Source organism: Polyodon spathula, chromosome 17, assembly GCF_017654505.1.
Source record: "Polyodon spathula isolate WHYD16114869_AA chromosome 17, ASM1765450v1, whole genome shotgun sequence".
NCBI lineage: Eukaryota > Metazoa > Chordata > Actinopteri > Acipenseriformes > Polyodontidae > Polyodon > Polyodon spathula.
In genome coordinates, this window is record NC_054550.1 from 32,661,363 (window position 1) to 32,677,940 (window position 16,578).

The following is a 16,578-nucleotide window of genomic DNA, read 5'->3' on the forward strand; positions in this document are numbered from 1 at the left end:
GAATATATTAGTCAGGGCAATATGGAAAGGGGAAGCAAACCTGTTCATGACATTTCCAGTCAAAATCGTGAAAAGCGGTACTTTTAGAACAGTCTTATATGCCATGCTTGTTTTGATCACCTGCAAATAAATGTCAAATGTTTCTTACCTCATAATTTATTCTAATTCATTTAGATTTTATACGTCAAGCCTTCTGCTGTGATGGTTTTCCCTTTGCGTCAGTTGAATTCTAAGAGTTTGACACCTGTGTTTAAAACATTACTCAAAGACATTCTCAGTTATGAACATATCCATGTCATATTTGATTTACTCTACCAAAATGACGTGTGGTTTAACATATGGAGATGATTTTTAATCGTTCGCTAATGTTCTGAGTGTAAATATTTGAAACTCCCATAGTTTTTGGCTTTACCTAATGGAGAAATATTTTTTTATAAAAAGGTCATTAAACAGCAATATGAGACACAAGGTATAGATTGCACAATGAGGTTGATTGTTCCATGACCTGCAAATAACACATTTCCACATTGAATGCTTTTCTTTATCTCCGTAAGTCCAATTCTGCTAAACTTGTGGCATGCCGTGCTGTATATCATTTCATCTCTTTTGTGTTTTGGTGAATTGTTACTGTACATAGATCACACGGTACTCCTTAGGGAAATGCGCTGTACTCTACTTGGTTAAAGCATAAGAAAGTCAAGGTCATAATAGTGAAAGCATGACAAAGCACTTTCTAAGCAGTTAATGCATATTGTGTCAATGTGTCAAAAGGCATTTAACAAACTAGCCAAACAGCACAAGAAAAACAAAATAAGTAAAGCAGACTAGACAACAATATTCTCTCTTAATACATTAGTCTTTTATGAAAGTAATTGTGATTTTAAAAAGCTGTGTGCTGTACCCAAGAAACAAAACTACCATGGCCTCAAACTGAACTGTGGATCATCCAGTATTTTTTTTGTTTTTGTTTTTTAAGGAATACACTCCTAGTTGATATAATTGTTTACCAAAAAGGTCAAATAAATGTGTGTTGTGTTGAAGAGCTATAAAATAAATCATATTATACATTTTGTCAGATATTAAAGTTCAATTTTGAATTTTATTCTATTAGAATTTCAAATTTTATGGAGGAAAATATGTATTCCTGGTTTCTCACAGCAGACTACTGGCAAACAGATTGTGCAATAGCAACCATATATTTGTTCTGCAAGCTGTTATTTAGTTTTGAAAATGTTTAGTAAAGGTATTTAGAGATTGTTACCAGCACTCTTAAACTAGGACTTCATTGTAATGCCATGGTCCTTCTCAATGAAGCAATTAAACTATATTTTCTATCGCAGCGGTTCTAATATGGTCTCTTCAGCCTAGGGAAATGAAAATAGAGATTTTATAGAAAAAATATTTTGCCTAAAAAGTATTCTGTTAGACAAATGCTTCAATCATGCATCTTTCCTTGCTGAAACATTCCCCAACTGGACCTGAAGCTTCTTCAGTTTCAGTCAGTCATTGATTACAGATATTCTATACCTGATTGGATATAATTGGGCAATGCTGCAGAATGATATTACAAAGAATAAAACATACAAAGCAGCTATTGAAGTGAATATTATATCTGTGGCGCACCGCAGGAAGCAGTTGAATTGAAATCGGAGCGATGTAAAGCAGAATGAGGCTATTGTGAAAGTGAAACGGGATACACAATTCTAAATTCAGTAGAATGGGATAAGCAATTCTAAATTCAGTAGAATGGAATAAGCAATTCTAAATTCAGTAGAATGGGATAGGCAATTCTAAATTCAGTAGAATGGGATAGGCAATTCTAAATTCAGTAGAAAAAAGTGTCATAAGCCTGTAGTGCATCACAAAAATATTCTTAATATCAATTCAATAAAATATTCATTGCTGACAATCCCAGGTTTTGCATCAACCCTAATCTGGATTTGCAGATACCATGTGAAAATGTGTCTGAAATGCAGTTTGAAAAAACTAAGTGGATGATTTTTAAACACAGCTTTGAGCTTAATGAGGCTCTTGGGTAGTCAAACATAAATGGGGGGGGGGGGTCATTTGTGAACCTGAATGAAGAGAACATTTAAGGGAGTTCTTAATGGACTTCACATTAACATTCTTCATTAACTTCCAAAATCCGCAAGCACTTGTATTCGAGTGCCCTACACACATGGGAGCTTTTTCATAGAAAACAGCTAGCATTGTTGATCCTGCGGGCCCCTACAACCACTGCATTGTAGCCATATGAGGATGCATTCGGGGGTCAAAGACGATAAATAAAGATAGAGACTCCCAGGCTGAGAAAATAAATACATGAGACAATCATTCACGGCTTATATGGTATGGATAACCTCCACATAAAACAAGCTGCCCAGGGGGGTGCCCTGCATTTCTCTTGTTTGCTCTCGTTAAAAAAGAGAAGGCGTGAACTATTTTAATGAGCTAAACAGCAGTGGTCTGAATAAACCTGCTCTCATCATGGTTTTTGATGAAAAAATTCCTTCAGCAATATAGAAATCTTCGGGGGTGGGGGGGGGGGGGGGGGGGGGGGGGGGGGAGTTGACTGCCAGGAAGCAATGGTTTAAACTGTGTAGGTGGAATACAGTTAGAAAAAGACATGTTAAAAAGAAAGGCAAGCAGATACTGTAGCATATTCCACAGTGGGACCGGACACAGAACCCGTCGTATAGAAGAATTTCAAGCGAATGTGAAAAACTCTCAACCCAGGCAAAACATACTTAGAACAATATAGAGTTTAGAACAAAAGTCAAGTGTTCCCTGTTGAACTGCACTAATTATAGCAGAAGAGCAGCCAGAGTTTGTTCTCTGCCAAGGGGAAATTACTTTTCTAGATTAGCCAGTTGCTTGCTATAAATGTTGATTTGCTGGAGTTATTTGGAAATGAAATGGATGGGTGTACGAGCCCAAGAAGCTTTCATTGGTGATGGTTTCCATTTTATAAGGGCTTGTAATGCCACAGCTGATGGTCTGGCTTAATGTATAATGCAGGCTTTGAGGGGCTTGTTAAGGACGTTTTACAGGGCTTGCAAACTAGTGTGACGTGCAGCTGTCCCTGATTTGTTCAGGACTGTTACCCTGAAATGAAAGACCTCTCTCCCAGCCACAGGCCACCTTGTTTTGAGAGCAGCACATCCATCCTGGAATATAACATGTCTTTGATCATCAGGGTTATCTTCTGTTTCTTTCCTGCCTGCCTCTCCTGCCTTTTTATAGTCAAAAGGGACCCCTGTGATTCCAACTAGCCCCACTTGGGTGGGCATCGTCCAGGCTTTCAAACTGCAGCGAAATGTGTTGTTTGTTCTAAATTCTTTACTTTAGGTAAAAACTGGAAGGCTACAATGTAATGTATTACATGCAAGTTGTAGTGTAGTTTGCTATAGGAAACAGACATCAGAAAGTCCCCCAGAAAGCCCTGCTGCACTGGTAGGCTATCCTTAAAGCTGCTGCAACACAGGTTTCTTTCCAGGAACCAATGGAATACACAGATGCTTTGCAAGCTCTGGTTATAATAATGTTGTAATTATGTCTTGACTAACAAACACAGCTTACTGACTGCAATGCACAGCTCTTAAACACACGTCATATCCTATAGACAAGATAGGTCTTAACTGAATGTTATGGTTATGCCGTACCAGATGTTTTTATTGTTCCTCCTAACGTCTTCCAAATGATGAAGCTCAGCTGGTTTTATCATAAAGTTGTATTATAAACTCATCTCTTGGAATAGAAGACGACAATGAAATGATGGATTGCAAGCATGCATAAAGAGACTTGGAAGAATATGTGCACTCTACTCGCTTGTATTTCACACAGTACTGTGGGTGCAAAAAAATAAATAAAAAATCACAGCCACAATTGTTGGAAACGTTGCAGGTAGAAGTAAATATTTTAGCTGCACCAGAAAGAAACACAAAAGGAAGAAAGTTTATTTCTGCACTGTTTTCTTCTACTGTAAATGTTCAGCATCTGTGTCAATAAAAAAAAAAAAAGAGCCAGGTAAAATGCCACTGCCTGGGGCAAACCAGGACTGCTAGTTTTAGCACAGAAAGATGTGACCTGATTTATAGTGTATTGGGATTACATGAAAGGCTTCCCAGGGTGTCATCCAGGAGATATATCAATTGAAAAAGCCTTCTGGAAGAAGGACTTACTTTTGAAGAGCATCTCATGACACAGGGCAACAGGCAATTGGCAAACACAATTTGGTTTATGACAGATGAAAATGTACATTTTGTATCTACAGAAGAAAAGGCTCATTTTAAACCCAACTATTTCTACCAACTCAATTATTTATCAGTTCCATCTGGCCATATGGCACTCTGGTATAAATCATTGTTATAACATAAACATCCGGTTATGGACATTGATCTACAGTAGTAAGTGCTTAAACGTTTAATAAAAGAGCAATCAGTTGTAATTTAATGGGGTAATTTTCTTTGATTTCCAGCTGATTGCAACCCACCTTGCCAGAACCGGGGCTCCTGTAGCCGACCCCAGACCTGTGTTTGTCGCTCTGGGTTCCAGGGCTCCAGGTGTGAAGAGAGGGCCCCCGAGCAGGTATATGTCCTAGATGGCTCATCAAGGGTCTATCAGCCCATCCGTCCCGCCACATCCTTATCAGACAGGAGAAAAACAGGAAATACCCAGAAAAGGAACGACACAAGGAGTCAAACTGAGAGTGCTGCCCAGGCTTCTAGACAACGACCTGTGTCCACAGGCCAAGGGCCTTCTACGTAAGTGAATTACAAGTTTTTTTCTTGAGAACAAACAATCTTAGTTTTAACTGCGTTTTCAACCAAAGGAAAAAAAAAACAGTTGAAAGGTCTGTTTTTTATAACAGTGTGGAGAAAATTGGACTGGAATCACCCAAAACATCATCTGACCTTGGAAAATTGCTTTGCATGGAAGTTACAAAGAAACATACTGTAAGCACTGAACACAGAGGCTTAAGTCACAGGTATTAAACACAGAAATTACAGTGGATGACTCAGAACAACCCCACGGTCTGAACTCTGAACACAAGGGTATTTATGCTTTAGTTAATCCAAATGTAACCAACTTAGGGCCTGGATGGTTAAAAAACAAAGAAAGACTTTATCCCCCTGAAGGCTTGATTTCAACCCAGGAGGTCTTTGTTTTTAATCTCATACTGGCATATTTCCTTCCTCTGGTGAGGCATGTGCAATATTCAGCGTCTATAGACTATTCGGCTACTGTGTCCACCAGTCAAGTACAGTAAACTATGGGTAATTACTTGAAACAAAGAGGGAAGTTTATTCCAGCAGCCTTTTGCATTGTCGATAGGGTATGCCATTGATGTTGATGTTGATTCCTCTGCAAGCTTTTGACATCAATAAGACCGTTGTCCTTTGAGTTTGCTCAAGTCAGCTTTTAATATAACTGTGTTGACTCTGAAAGATACAGTGAACAAGTTGTGGGAGTCAGCTGTGTTTTGATTAGACCGGCCAAGCCCCTCACATACAAGCAGAGTGTCAGGCGTTTCCTATGAACATGCCCGGGATGCAGGCCCTTTGCCCTCTCACTTCTGACAGTTCTTGCCACTTTTACGCAGAGATAAGCTGATGAACTGCATCCTGGGAGGAGCAGGAGATGAGGTCATGGAGACCTTGTGAGGAAGGTGGCTCACAGCTGCAAGGCCTCTGTTTCTCACTGGCAATCATTAACCACCCAGAGTTAAGTGGTTGTGATGGCCCTATGGCAGTCTAGGGGGGGTGGGGGGGGGGGGGGGGGGGGGTGGGGGGGGGGGGGGGGGGGGGGGGGGGTGGGGGGGGGGGGGGGCACACTGGGGGGGGGGGGGGGGGGGGGGGGGGGGGGACCCTGGTTTGGTGGGGGGGGGGGGGGGGGGGGGGGGCTGTTCTGGGGGGGGGGGTTACCAAGAATTTAAATATTTGTTTAACAAGAGAATTTCGCAGGGAGTGGTTTTTAACCTTTATGATCCTTTTTCTCCCTGGTGGTCCTCCCTGCTGTTTCCAGAGGAGGTGTGCGCAGTTATCCCTGCAGAACATTTTTTATGAGAAGAGACAACAGCGTAATGCGTACAGTTATATCTATGAGATCAGGATTGCTGTATTTTTGAAAGCACCTGTGTTATGAGTTTAAATGGAAATGTACAGCTGGGGGTTATGGGCTGAGTGATGATCTGAGTTAAGACTCCATGCTAATTTTGTTTTAGCCAGATCAACTTTCTTCCACTTTGTGGACAGGTCTAGGTTGAGTGAGCTGTGGCTAAAGTCAAAGCCCAAAATCTTCTAAACCAAAAAGTGCGTTATTGACAAATTCAGTTATATTCTTGGTGGGCTTATACTTTTTACCCGTGCATCTCCTAGAAGATATCTAATGAATGAATTGGATCTTATCTTTTTAAATTGTACTTGCATTGAATTGGTTCCTGGAATCAATAAATTAACTACTGCTTTACAGAGCCTATCAAGAAGCTACTTGCTCTTGTATCGTAACATTGAGACATTGTTTTATTACACATTACCAGTTGATAACAACTCTAAATTGCAAGAAGATCCACATGTTGTGATTTTCATTGCTTTTGATCTCACAGAAGTAAGCTAGGTACTTGAAATTGGACTAACACAGATAACTGAGACAATTCTGGTAAATATTTTTCTTATATAACAATTAAACTAGTATTTTTAATGCCAAACCCCAATTACAATATCCTGACTCATACGGCACACAGCAGCAGAGCACATGTCTTTTCCAGTAACAGTACAATGTCAGAAGTGGTTAAAGAAATGTTAAACACAAAACCACATCGAATGTGTCTGCCTTCTAGCGAGTCATGCTATTGTAATGGGGTTGGACAGCAGGTGCTGTTTATCTGTAGAATCTGTAAATAATTACACAGAACCCTTTGGTAATATGCACAGAATAAGACAACACTAAAACATGTAGAGCAATGCTTTACTGGTATGTGATTCATTGATTTTCTTATTGAATGGGATGTTATATAATTGGTCCGATAAGCAAATATCCCTGGAGTGTTTGTGGAAATTGACAGGGGAAGCTGCAGAAATAGCATGATGTCTTAAATATCAGGGGCTAATTCCAGAGACTGGCTCCTCCATCACCAGAAGTGCAGGAGCAATGTGAGGTCAGTGAGGAACTTGAATAGAGTGCCAAGCCCAAAGATTAGAAGGATCCTGCTGCTTTATCCCCCACCTCAAAGCTTCAATTAACCCAGACCTTAAACACCAAAAATAAGAGTAAATGTCCTGAATGCTTTTAGGAACAGCGTTTTGTTCCGCTGGAGTCGCAGCTCTTGATTTTGAGATTTCTGTTCAAAGTACGTGGCCGAGCTGTGCCACTACAATAATGCCTTGGTGGCCAGTGACTTTTTGCCTAAGCATAGCCAGCTTCAGAGGCCTTGTGTCAGTTCCAGTGGACATCCTACACATCTTGTTTCCTGTTGTACTGTTTGGTGGGGCTCAATCGAATTGGTTCAGGGTCTCGCAGTTGACAATGACTGACCTGTAATCAGAATCCATGTTCCATTTAATTCCCCAGTTCTCGGCTCTCGCCAGTTGGCCACTATTTCAATATTCTTTTACCATGGTACAGTATAGCAGGGTACATACAGGAGGAGATGCATCATTTCTATGGATGAAGGAGGCAAATCCCCCCCTCCAAACTTGTTTCCTTTAGGCTTGGGATAAATTCAAGTTTATATTTTTCCTGGAACCCAGGTAGCATGAATGTTTCAAGACAAAAAAATGTCTTTAAGAAGACAAAAAATGCTGACAAAGATGACAGCAACAGTGCATCCGCTATGACTGTGGACTACACAAACAAAGCCACTGACACACAGACACATAAAGTAAAGCATTCTGACAAGATAGAGAGAGAGACACTTTGGAAATACTTGCAGAAATGCATTGCCTGTAATATCTGTTTCTAGAAGTTCAGTATATAAATAAAATGTGAATTTGTCTATTAATTCTTGTTTAAGAAAATCTATATTTTAGTGTCGTTCTGGTACCTTCAGATTTAAGACTACACCACTTCTAGAGAACCTCTGTATCTGCCACCTGAACCCAAGAACAAGATTCTAGATCCTGAATTTTCTAGGTGATGAACACTGTCCTGCACCACTGCCAGTATAAGTAAATGGAGTGAAACATAATGAACTGGTCATGCTCCATTTGTAGTTTATCACAGTGCTATGATTTTGCATCTCAACTGTCGGTCAAAACTATTATCTGAGCCAGTATTTAAACTACTTTGTTGAATCTGAACCTTGCACTGAACAAATCGGATGCTGTTCAAGGTTTCGAGGTGTCAGCAAACTGAACTAATCTTGTCTTCCAGTCTCCTGGCAGTGTAAAGTCTATAGTGGACCCCTTGCTATCTTAGTCCTGTCTTTTTTTGTTTTTTAACATAGTGATTTGCTAGATCAATTACTTAATAAGGTCCAATTTTAGCACGTGCAGTTTGCTGGCCTTTGGGATATCTCTCAGTATCACAAATGAGAAGCTTTTAACATGAAGCTCCCCCCCCATCATTAAAATTCCTTCCCTAGAGGGGCAAATAGCCAGTTCACATTGAAACAATGCTTGAATAATTAAACTTGCATTGTCCTATTGTAAAGCAGAGCAATTTTACTGTTCAGCGCTTTTGGGGAGAATCTACATGATAATTGCTTATGAAATGCACTGTGAAATTAGATGTGTTTTTTTTTTTTTTTTTTTTTTGGTTTACAGTGAGAACTCAGTGCATTTTGGATGACAATGTAGCTGGCATGTCTATTTTTGTTATAATGGGAAAGCAGTGGGCCTCTTTTTAGGGGAGGTGGGAAAACCAGAGCTTGAGGTAATAACCCTGGCCAGTGAAGCCAGCACGAGCTGCTTAATAAGAAGCAGACATTGATGAGAAGCGGCTGTGGGTGAATTCACAGCTGCTACAGGACATCCTCTGCAGGCAGGTGTTATTACCAGACACTGGGGTCTGAGGGAGCCCTGCAATGGGAAAACTTGCAAGCGATGATCAGCCTGACACTACATAACGTGGCAATTGGAGATGAAAAATTAGATACCAGCTAGCATAGTATACTTGCGGTTAGGAGAAAACTTGGTCTTCTTGTATGTGAAATAATAAAAAATGCAGCAGATTGGACAAAACATGTGCGCTTATTGAGTATGAGTTGTAATGCTGCACAGTGTTTTTGCTCTCGGCATGTGTCCAGCCTCGCAGGGTTGTGTGTTGACGTGGTGGATCACAGACAGGGTTAAGGATGAGCTTGTGAACATTGAACTCGCTGTGTCAAAACACTGAAAAATAAATATACATATCCCCTGACCCTTCAGTCATTCGCAGTGTTGAAAGGTTCTTCCTTGTGATTCAGAAATTCCCATCCCCACAGTCCCTCACCGGCATGTGGCTTTTTATTGGGGTCAGTGCCACTGGAACGCCCCGATTGCTGCTGGGACCTGCAGGAGTATGCTTGCTATCTTGTATTAATAATCTTATACTTCATCCCGTGATGTACATAGCAGAAACGAAACTCCTACATTTACCAATCAGAATTCATTTTACTTTCTCACAAATTCAGTATTAAGTCTATCTGCTGTATTCTAACCTGAACTGTCAAACAACTAAAGCCTTTTTAAAGAATTTGGAATGGGTTGACCAAGGTCAGCTGGGCAGTCTTTGCTGAAGCTATAGTAGAAGCTATAGCTGTGATTTTCCCCATACTGTGCTAGTCCTGATATTAAGAACTATTCCTAATTAAGTAATAACACACCAGTGGAATACAATACAATAAAAACACCCATTTGGGTTAGAAAACTGGAAATTAGCAACTAATTTAAGGAGTATTCCTGAATACAAGAAAGAGTCATCTAGCATTACCAAAGTCTTGTAGCTTAAACAGTATCAAAGCATCAACCATCTTCAAACAGTATTATGGTACAACATAAGAGATGGACCCTGTTAACTCCTATTACAATCACAGACTGTTGGAAAAGGAGGATTGAAAATTGGTGCAGAAAGGATTTAGAATGTCTACAATGACTCTAAAGCCCCCAACACTTTGATGTAAGAGTTACACCAGAGTGTACATATAATGCAATGAGTAATAACTATGATTCAGCACACCATACATTATTCATTTGCTAAGAGTCGTAACATGAGGGTGGCAGAAAGTGCTTTTTAAATACACGTCCTGCCAGTTATTATTTCAAACAATAAATCAAAAGGAATTGATATCAAACTAAGCTATAAGCTCCTTTTATATAAATAAGCACAGGAGGTCAGAGGAGGGGAACAAAACCAAGTGTTGGAGTTGCTTTTTGAAAAATGCCCAGCAGGGTTTATGTAACAGTGGAACAAACTTTCGTATTACTTTTCGACCCTTGACATTTCTCTCTGTCTGACCCACCCTGTTGTTCAGAGTAGTCACAGATGGAGGAAATGCAGGCTTCCCCCCAGCGAATTGGTGTCACAGTCAATGCCTTTTCCAGGGTCAGCAGCAAGCTCTTGTTTAGTGGCATGAAGTTGCCATTGATGCTTTGGTGGTCTGGGGCAGTCACGCACTTTTATTGTTGATTGGTAAAACACAGTTGACAGAGGACAATAGAAAGTTTTACATTTTTTTGTTTGTTTGTTTCAATCCTGCAATGAGGTATTTCCATTGTTTAGAGGCGAAAGTGACATGCCAAACAGTTATAACAAATTGTATTTTAGAAACGTGTTTTCGTGTTTGGGAAGTATTCAATGTTGGTGCACGAAAGCGTGTGGTTTGATGTGCAAAAAAAAAAAACAGAACATCATGATTCTACTTTTTATTTACAGTAACATGCACATATACCTGGTATTCAGACTGCACCATTTGACAGCCCCCCTTTTAAAATATGTTTGTGTAAGTATCAAGCAGAATGTCTGGGTTGTTGGCTCAGGAGTCTGTCTGAGGGAGGGGCAGGGGCTGGGTTGAAGAGAAAACATAAATACAGTGAAGCTAGTTATGTTTGGTTTATAAGGGTGTATTTATTTTTTATTTGGACACAGTCATGCAGAAGGAATGGAAGGACCAAACAATCATTTAATATGCACAATATAATTTAATATGTTTTGCTAGGATTCAAGAATCTTGCATTTTACAACATGTGGAAATGTAGCAATGTTGCTACAATGCCATTATATCCTTCTGGAGGTATGGATGTTTTGCAACCAAAAAACTTAGTACAGTATGGATTGAATTAATGCACCATTGATGATGTAATTAGTCAAATATAAATAAGTTTGCTGCAAATGTCATTGTTTTTCTTGCATGGGTTTTTTTCTTATCTAAAAACTTTTGAAATAGGCCTACAGTGTTGCAATAATAAATCAGAAGGTTTTGTGTAGCTGAGCAAACATGAGAGAGGGCTGCAAAACAGTGAAAATCCACTTTGTTATCTTTTTTATATAACAGGCATGCACTGTTTGGAGCAGTATTTAACTTTAAGTACAGAAATAAAGTATTGTGCTCTGGAGGATATGTAATAAAAAACAGTAACAAACCGAAGTTTTCAAATCCCTAGTGATGGAGTAGATGATGATGTCATCTCCAGTAACGAGGACTGGGGGCAGAGATGGAAGTCAAAGAAAAACAAATTCCGAGCAGAATCTCGGAAGCACTGTTTCACTTAGGGGAAACAAATATGCTGAATGGTCATGGTTCAGATCACCCAAGCTAAAACCTTGAGGTCATTTAGAAAGAAATTGGATGCCAGTCTGTCGAAATGGAGCAGTAAAAAAGGAAGTTGAGAGGTTATTCTGTAGACTTAATGTTTTATTTTACAATATACTTGGATGGCATAATGCATTTTTATTTTAAAAGGGAGGGAGAGGTGGTGTTGGCAGCATCAAAACAGTAAGTCTTTGCACTGAAAATGACTGAATCTGTTGTTTTGTGCACCTAAATTAAATCAGGGGAGGTCTGATGACTTCAATGATTTACACCTTGAAGAAACAAAGGGAGGACAAGCATCAGATTGCGGTCCCTGTTTAGAATGGAGCTTTTCTTTGATTGTTAACCTGAGAGCAGAGCATCACATCCCTCTGCCTGTCTGAAAGCTTAGCTGCCCCCAGTCCTCCTGCTACCCTAATCAGGGCAATGTACCAGGAGGCAGCAGTGCAACAAGACATGAATCAGGAGACAGCAGTGCAACAAGACATGAATCAGGAGGCAGCAGTGCAACAAGACATGAATCAGGAGGCAGCAGTGCAACAAGACATGAATCAGGAGGCAGTAGTGCAACAAGACATGAATCAGGAGGCAGCAGCGCAACAAGACATGACTCCTGATGCTGCTGACGAGAGAGGAAGCTGCACACTAGGGACTTGAAGAAATAAATCTGGAACTGTGATATATGGCCGGCTTCCCATATGGTATATAAGTTGTGCATTTAAGGGCATTGCTTTCTCCTTAATAACCATGTTGCTTCAGTAAATAATCATTAAAAAAAAAACTAAGGATACAAAGTTAAAAAACAAGTAATGTACCAACCCTGGTGTGCGTGTGTGCGCGTGCGCGCGCGTGTGTGCGTGTGCGTGTGCGTGTGCGTGTGTGTGTGTGTGTGTGTGTGTGTGTGTGTGTGTGTGTGTGTGTGTGTGTGTGTGTGTGTGAACAGTACTAGTAATGTGGCAAAAGCACATCATGGCTAATGGGCAAGTTGTGAGTGAGGGATAAGTAGTAACCCTACCACTGGCTATCATAGAGATTGCAAATAGGTTTATGGGAATGAAGCTGACAGTGTTAGCAGGAGAAAGAGCTCAGGAGGACTTATATAGGAGCACTAATAAGGAGGAAGGGAGAATGGAGAGAGTCAGTGCCAGTGTTGAGGTATGTGAAGGAATTTAGGTGAGAAAAGAGGCGCTTAAGGAGTAGACAGTAAAGTTTAAGGGAATTTAATATTGAAGACTCCATTATGCAAAAAAAGGTGGAGAAGCAGCAGAAAAAAAAAAACGAGACTGAACGTAAAGGGACTGAAGCCAAAGCTGTACCATGTGGTTCAAATGAAACTCGTTTATCTTGGGGGAATTGGAGAGATTGACGAAGAAAATAACTACAACAAATTTTGCCTACCTTCAAAAAAAGGCTGTGGTATTAGACTCCAAAAGACATTTCTCTCCTAGCAGGGTTCAGTAAATTAAAGGTCTCTAACAGCTAAGCCACAGACAGAATGGCTTTGCTCTTTAATTGTTCCCACCCTTGCACTCCAGCGCTGTGTCAAACCCAATTACTGTCCCCACTACTTGGAGGTGCGAGGAAGGCTAGGACCTCTGAGAATTTTGCTGCTGTTGCAGTGATTAAAAGCTCCAATTTAAACATCTTTTGGAAAAGGCCATACGAATTAAGTGTTCCTTCAGACCACTGGGTGGAGAAGTCTCCAGTGATGATTTGGAAATTAGTATGGGACCTAAAATTTGTTGCATATAAATAAAGCATTAGCACTCTAGTAATTGCAATTATAGATTAACACTGGATCCAGTCCAGTCTTAGACTGGATTTAGGTGGAGTTAAAGCAACCCATTTCAGATTAATGTAAGAATACTGTAAGAGAGAGATGGCAGGGGTACACTGTATCTGTCTTAGATGATAATGGTATTTGTATCTATGTAATGTATGGTACCTAGCATCATCCAGTTGCATTGTGGTTATAACCTATGTATATTGTCCACTCTATACAAATAAACATAAACCTTTCCTATGGAAGTTTTGTTTGCCTGTCTGGACATGGTTGTTTTCTATGTGGTAATGGTCAGCACCAAGCCATGACCGTGTGTGACCAGATCAACCCCGAGGTCAAGGCTGTGACCTTCAAACCCACAGGTTGGTGTCATATATATATATATATATATATATATATATATATATATATATATATATATATATATATATATATAAAGCTCAAAGAGCCAGCTGCCCATATATCTCCTTTCTTGGATCAAGAAATCTGTCAAAATGCAAATGTATAGCCCAGGGCAAAGGGTAATACTGAAACAACAGCACAATCTCTTTTTACATACCTCTTCAGGCCTTTGGGACTTTCATCTAACCACAGCTTTCAGAGAGTGGGCTGCAGCCATTAAAAACAACTTAGAGACAAATTATACAACCAAAGGTCTCCAACATGACTTTTTTAGTCACAGCACTGCTCTGTGGTTTTCAAGGACAAAGCGAAGTGTACTGTTTCATTAAAGGAAAAGTGAAGATGGGTGCACTTACCAATTGCATGTGTGACCCACAAGTTTAGTTTATTGGCATGTAATGCACTGTAACTTAATCTGTCCTTTGGGATTTGGATGTTTATAGTAGAGTACAGAGTTGTAATACAGAAACCCACAAGACCAGTAAGCCACAATTATACCTCGCCTGCCTACCGAAGCCTATTAGTGCAATCAGATCAAAATGAAAACCTTACAGAGTCGTCCATTTAAAACATGATAAGAAAGGACTGAACCATTACCATCAACATCCGGGGGGTGAAATTTTATACTTACTATCCTCTTTGCATACTCCCTTGCCAAAAAATAACAAATCCCAAGTACTTGCTGTATAAGTCATCAGCGAAAGGATGGGTTCTGTCTGTTATCCAAATACAAATTTGTTGTGTTTCTAGTTTACATCGGTTTGAACTGCTACAATAAACAACCTTTGATGGAAAAAAAGATGTTCTGATACTAAGCAGATTGTGTTGGAAGTCCCTGGGCAGTTGAGATTGAGATTGACATCAGTGGGATAGAGAGGGTTTGATTGCCATTGCAATACAATTATTTCTAAAATGTAAAATTCTCCTAATTTAATAAGACTAGCAATAATAATGAGGTGTGTTTTATAGAAATAACAGGATGGATCCTAGATTGAGAACCCAGAAGATGTCTCCGTGTTTGCTTCGTGACACTCTGAGATCAACAAGAGGAAGCCCATCTGCAGGAATGAACAATTAGTGATGCAGTTATAATGCTATCTAACACAATAGCAAAATCATTGTTTCAGGCTGTTTGGCACACTCAAATGGACATTTTAGCAATCTCTCAATCTTTGGAAATAATGCATTAATCAAAATAGCATTGCTGCATATTAATGCTAGGCACACTCCTTAGCACTTGCATTGAGAGTGTCTCCAGTGTATTAAACAAAGCTGACAAATGCATGCCAACCAGTGTGCCAATAAGGCTGGCAGTTTTACAGTTGTGGCCAGATGTTTTCCGTGTGTAAATGTAGATTCATTTTTAGTTTTACAATCACGAGCCCAGATGAGTTGTATGGGATTTATCCAGTAACCTGGTCATTTGTTTCTAACTGTAGCTGCCTTCATTCATTGCAAGCCTTCCCTACGATGTCGAATTCAGACTCATAAATGCTTGAATGCATTAGCCCCTAATTCGCAGTCACCACAGTTGAACTACAACATCATTTTACTTGTCTGTGATGTAAAGCTATTTTTTAACATGCTAGGGTCCTCAAATATCTAAATCCAAACTCCACATTTAGTTGCTGTATGTTAAAAATTATTTTAGTGAAACAGATTTGTACACAAAGGAAACGCATGGAGAGTACAGCTGTCAGAAGAACATTGTGTGGGCTACAGCCATGCCTCAGGTGTGTACAGCATGAAGTAAAGTTTCTCATAATAATCAGGAAGGTCACAAAGTGAAGCTTTTGTCCTGTATCTCTGTAATTATTAAGGATAAGACCAGACAGGGTGACTAGTCTAGTGGCCTAATCTAGTTAAAAACAAATGTTAATAGCTTTTCAACTGCTGACCACATTTCCTGTTAGTGTTCATGACTGGTCTTCACTTGTCTAATAAAACCAGGCTCCAGGAAAGCTGGCAATGAGCAAACACAGTTATGTCCTCTGCCTTTTATTTATTCCATGTGGGACCATGAGAATATTGCTATATTATTAATGAGGACAATAATGTTTCTTTACTTATACAAAATTTAACTAAAACAAAGACAGATGCTGCCATGAATTATAAATCCTGTCACCTAGTGTTAGCAAATAATTGCCTACATGGCATTTTCAACAAGAGATGTAATGTTTTCCCGTCTGGTTTAGAATCAGCACAACATCTCATAATGATTACCAGGAATACCACAGTGATTATGTGAAGGCTGGGGTACCACAAAACAACAGATTTGTAAGCCCATCATTTTTCTGATAGACCGCTACTGATTTAAAGGATGCTTACCACACTGTAATTTTGTGGTTTGCGCTTTTGATGTTACCAAAATGTAAAAGTTTATTTCAGGTTATGGATAAACACACTGAAGCATGGTGTAATGGAGTACTCAAACAAAATTCTGGTCCAAGTGAGAAAAATAAATAAATGTGTGACTTTACAACAGTGCCTTTAAATGAAGCAGATGTCCCTGTTGTGGTTTCATTCAATTTCTGGGTCTGTTTTTTTGTCATGTAACACTTTATCAATTTGCATCACTCTTCAGAAGATCTTGGTAGACCACAAAACTGGCAGTCTGATTTGTTATTTTGTATATCCCATTTGATTTCTTACCCTTCTCATTGCA

General features: G+C 39.6%; 1 protein-coding gene across 3 annotated transcripts in view; it reads left to right on the forward strand.

Moving 5' to 3' along the window:
• LOC121330332 (latent-transforming growth factor beta-binding protein 2-like) overlaps nucleotides 1–16,578 on the forward strand; it is a 93,938-nt gene that overhangs the window by 12,437 nt on the left and 64,923 nt on the right. For all 3 annotated transcript variants that reach the window (XM_041276780.1, XM_041276783.1, XM_041276782.1), the window contains exon 3: nucleotides 4,478–4,763. In XM_041276780.1, coding sequence (XP_041132714.1) covers nucleotides 4,478–4,763 — 286 coding nt within the window. The remainder of the gene's footprint in view (nucleotides 1–4,477; nucleotides 4,764–16,578) is intronic.